The sequence below is a fragment of the Wasmannia auropunctata genome, unplaced genomic scaffold, assembly GCF_000956235.1.
Source record: "Wasmannia auropunctata unplaced genomic scaffold, wasmannia.A_1.0 LD336051.1, whole genome shotgun sequence".
Classification (NCBI taxonomy): domain Eukaryota; kingdom Metazoa; phylum Arthropoda; class Insecta; order Hymenoptera; family Formicidae; genus Wasmannia; species Wasmannia auropunctata.
Window position 1 is genome coordinate 516,345 of NW_012026839.1, and position 3,683 is coordinate 520,027.

At 44.6% G+C, this 3,683-nt stretch overlaps 2 protein-coding genes across 3 annotated transcripts in view; one reads left to right on the forward strand and one right to left on the reverse strand.

The window, feature by feature from the left end:
* The first annotated feature begins 50 nt into the window (after window positions 1-50).
* Window positions 51-2,359, forward strand: LOC105451482 (solute carrier family 25 member 46-like). Its single transcript, XM_011691949.1, has 5 exons — window positions 51-365; window positions 515-797; window positions 887-940; window positions 1,021-1,297; window positions 1,384-2,359. The coding sequence occupies exons 1-5, from the start codon at window positions 83-85 to the stop codon at window positions 1,792-1,794; spliced, it is 1,308 nt and encodes a 435-aa protein (XP_011690251.1). The 5' UTR covers window positions 51-82; the 3' UTR covers window positions 1,795-2,359.
* Window positions 2,360-2,361: 2 nt separating this feature from the next.
* Window positions 2,362-3,683, reverse strand: part of LOC105451483 (ATP-dependent Clp protease ATP-binding subunit clpX-like, mitochondrial) — a 3,182-nt gene continuing 1,860 nt past the window's right edge. For both annotated transcript variants that reach the window (XM_011691951.1, XM_011691950.1), the window contains 2 exons: window positions 2,910-3,670; window positions 2,362-2,775 (listed from right to left, as the gene is read on the reverse strand). In XM_011691951.1, coding sequence (XP_011690253.1) covers window positions 2,554-2,775; window positions 2,910-3,670 — 983 coding nt within the window. In that variant the 3' untranslated portion in view covers window positions 2,362-2,553. The remainder of the gene's footprint in view (window positions 2,776-2,909; window positions 3,671-3,683) is intronic.

Here is a 3,683-nt window from a genome sequence, read left to right on the forward strand (position 1 = left end):
ATATATATATATATATATAGTATATACATAATATACATATATACTACTAGCTCAGTCCTGCAGCAGCGGATGAGATCAGCTGATGCAACAATGGCCGCCGCCGAGTGAAGAACTCAATAGTGTGACAGGAAAGTTCCCCGGTTGGAGCAAATGTCCAGCAAAACGAGCTAGTCCTCGACGGCTCATTTCGCGTAGGAAAAGAATGGCGGGATTGGAAGGCTACGGGGATGTGTACAGGGGTCGACCTGTCAGATCGTGGGAGGCGGGGCCGTCGCAAAGGTACCACGGTCGAGAGGTTATCCGTCCCCTGGACATACCCGTTATCCATCCTCTAGCGGAGGACAATCCACCGATTGGCAACGATGGTGAGTCGTGTCTCTTCGTTTTATTCCCTACTCGACGGAGGTTTCCGTGAGGACGTTGACACTCTGTCATCGGTCGTCGTCCCTTAAACTGAGACTTAAACCTATATAAGTTTGATACGACTAACTCTTACCTGACCACCCACTTCCAGACCTCACCGTGGGCAAGTACGTCGCAATGGGCTGCGGACTGGCGAGCCTGATCACGGGGAACCTGTTGACCCACCCGTTCGTGGTGTTACGGCGGCAGTGCCAGGTGAATCCGGGCGCAACCAAGTATCACCTGATGCCCGTAACTCTGGTACCCGTGATAATACGTTTGCACCAGACCCAGGGTATAAATACGCTGTGGAAGGGGATCGGCTCGGTCCTACTCGTGAGAGCGATGACGATGGCCGTCGAGGATCTGATTTCGAAAGTCACACCATGGCAAAAGTAAGGCGATCGTTAGACAGTACATAACGCACTTCGTAAATTATTCTGTGAAATTGCCCTTCTCCTTAAGACTAGACGCTTGATTTCAGGACTATCACTCACAGCTCGATGAAAGCATTCGGCCAGCATATTCTTCTCAAGTGGTATTTGTTACGTTTAATCTACATCAGCATATAGATAAATTACGAGAAGTCATTGATCGTGTAATCTTCATGCTTTGCAGCGTCTCCATAGGTATAGTGACTCCTTTCTATTCCGCGTCGCTCGTGGAGACCGTTCAGTCCGAGATTGCGTCCGAATGCCCCGGGATCTTGGACGTTTTCCGGGACGGCGCGATACGCCTGCTCGACGTATGCAACAAGGGTAGACTCATTCCGATTTACGCTCTCGTACCACCCACCATATTTTACGGAGTATCGAAATATCTCTTCACCATGGTTGTGAAGGGGGTTACCAGTCGGATTATGCACGTCAGGCATAAACACTCGCAGGAAGCAAGAGTACGTATCTGGTTCCGAATGTTGCGGAAGAGCGAAAGGATGCGCACAGATGCGTCTCTCTATACAGGATCGCTGTTCTATTTCAGGGCGCGTACAGTAAAGACCTGCTATCCGAGAGCGTTCTTCAGGACATAGAGACGCAGTCCATCCTCATCTCGGTGTGCGCGGCCGACATCGTGTTTTATCCCCTCGAAACTGTTATTCATCGGTTGCACCTTCAAGGCACGCGCACCATCATCGACAACCTGGACACCGGCAGGAGCGTCACGCCGTTGCTGACTGGATACAGCAGCGCGGCCGACTGTTACCGCACAATAATCTCCACCGAAGGGCCACTCGGTCTGTACAAAGGATTCGGTGCTCTTATCTTACAATTCGCGGTACATTTCATGGTGCTGCGCGCGACAAAGTGGCTTCTAACGGAACTGGGCGCGATGCTGATGCCGAGACCCAAGCCGATAAAGCCGCCAAAACCTTCGTACTACGACGAAATATAAAGGAGACCTTGTAACAAAGAATGTAAGATAATATGGAATTATTTATTATTTGTCTTCACTAACGATTGTATAAGATTGTAACAAAGATAGTTTCCAATCTTGCTCTTCGATGATTTTATGTCGTCGCGTGCGTTGATAGAAAAGTGGCACAAATAAAAAAAATTAGTATTTTTGAATTTTGTCACTTTTCTATCAGCGCAGCGATACGCCGCAGATTAGAGAACTTTTCTCGTTTTCCATGCAGTTAATGATAAAATTTTTCGTATCTGCGCGACTGTGATCACGCAAAATTTTCTATACTGTACGTTTTATAATCGACGCGAATATTAAGGTATTAGGAAAGGAAATAAGAGTTCTACATAAAATTAGAATGTTAGGGATGAAATTTGTGAAATATCGCCAATATCTGTAGATATTCTCATAATCATTTTTCACTGAGTACTTTCTACACCCGATGAAATAATTATAATTATGTGATGTGATTTACGTGACTTTATATTAGATTATTATGTCGATATACACGTCATAGATTGTTTATGAGGTAAATAAATTAAAATATATACTACATACATATTACAGATTTATTACAAACACAAATTACTCTTTATCAAACGTTACAGGTAACTATAGAATTAGAAAATTTCTATGCAAGTGTTTTCATTTTGCGTTATATTTTGCATAGCTATAGGTTTCTCTCTCTCTTTGCGTAATTTTAATTTTTTAATTATTTATTAATCGTGTACACCTGCTGAATCGTCATTACTGCTTTTCGTTGTTTCGTTTCATGTAGTGTGGCTTTTCAATGCCTTTTACGCATTGTTCTGTAATGTGGACGGACACTATATCGCTCCCCGGTACTTCGAACATAGTCTCCAAAAGCAGCGATTCCATTATAGCTCGCAAACCCCGCGCTCCCGTTTTCCTTTCCACTGCCAAAGAGGCAATAGCATCCAATGCTTGTGTGTCGAATGTTAGATCCACCTGCATAAATCCAATACAATTGATTAGAATTTAATTTTAATTTGCTATTGAAAACTATTGCGATTTTAAAAAAAATTACAGATTCATCTTTATCAATCGGACATTACTACAAAAATGAAATTATTAAGCTCTACCTTGTCCATCGAGAATAACAACTGATACTGAGGAACGATGGCATTTTTCGTCTCGGTAAGAACTCGCACCAGCGCGTCCTTGTCGAGGGAGTGAAAAGGCACGAGCACAGGGAATCTATCAATGAATTCAGGTATCATGCCAAACTTGATGAGATCTCCAACTTCCACTTGTTGTAACATATCCTCGTTATTATCCTTCTCTGAAAGTGACATATTGGTGACGTCGGCCGCTACCCTGTCCGGGTCCTCGATCGTAGACGTCGCATCAGATCCGAGATGTTTTTCTGATCTGCGTCCCGCTATCATCCTGTCCAAACCGCTAAAAGCGCCCGATCCAATGAAAAGAATATTCGTGGTGTCCATTGGCAACGTCTCCCCATGATCCCCACGCAAGTAAATTTTCTTCGGAACGTCCACAATTGTTCCATCCAATATCTTCAGCATGCCTTGCTGCACACCTTTCCCAGACACGTCACGCCAATATCCAATGGTAGCAGCTATCTTGTCGATCTCGTCCAAGAAGACGATGCCTATCTGAGCACGATCTATTACATAGTTAGCATTCCGAAGGAGTTTAGTTAGGACAGTCTCGACGTCCTCGCCAATGTAACCGGCTTCCGTGAGACTGGTGCAATCACAGACGGCAAACGGGACATCCAGGTATTCCGCTAACGTTTGCCCTAGTAACGTTTTGCCAGAGCCCGTAGGACCGAGTAAGAGTACGTTGGTCTTTCCCACTTTCAGCTGATGTCGCTTGCTGTCTAATATATTAAT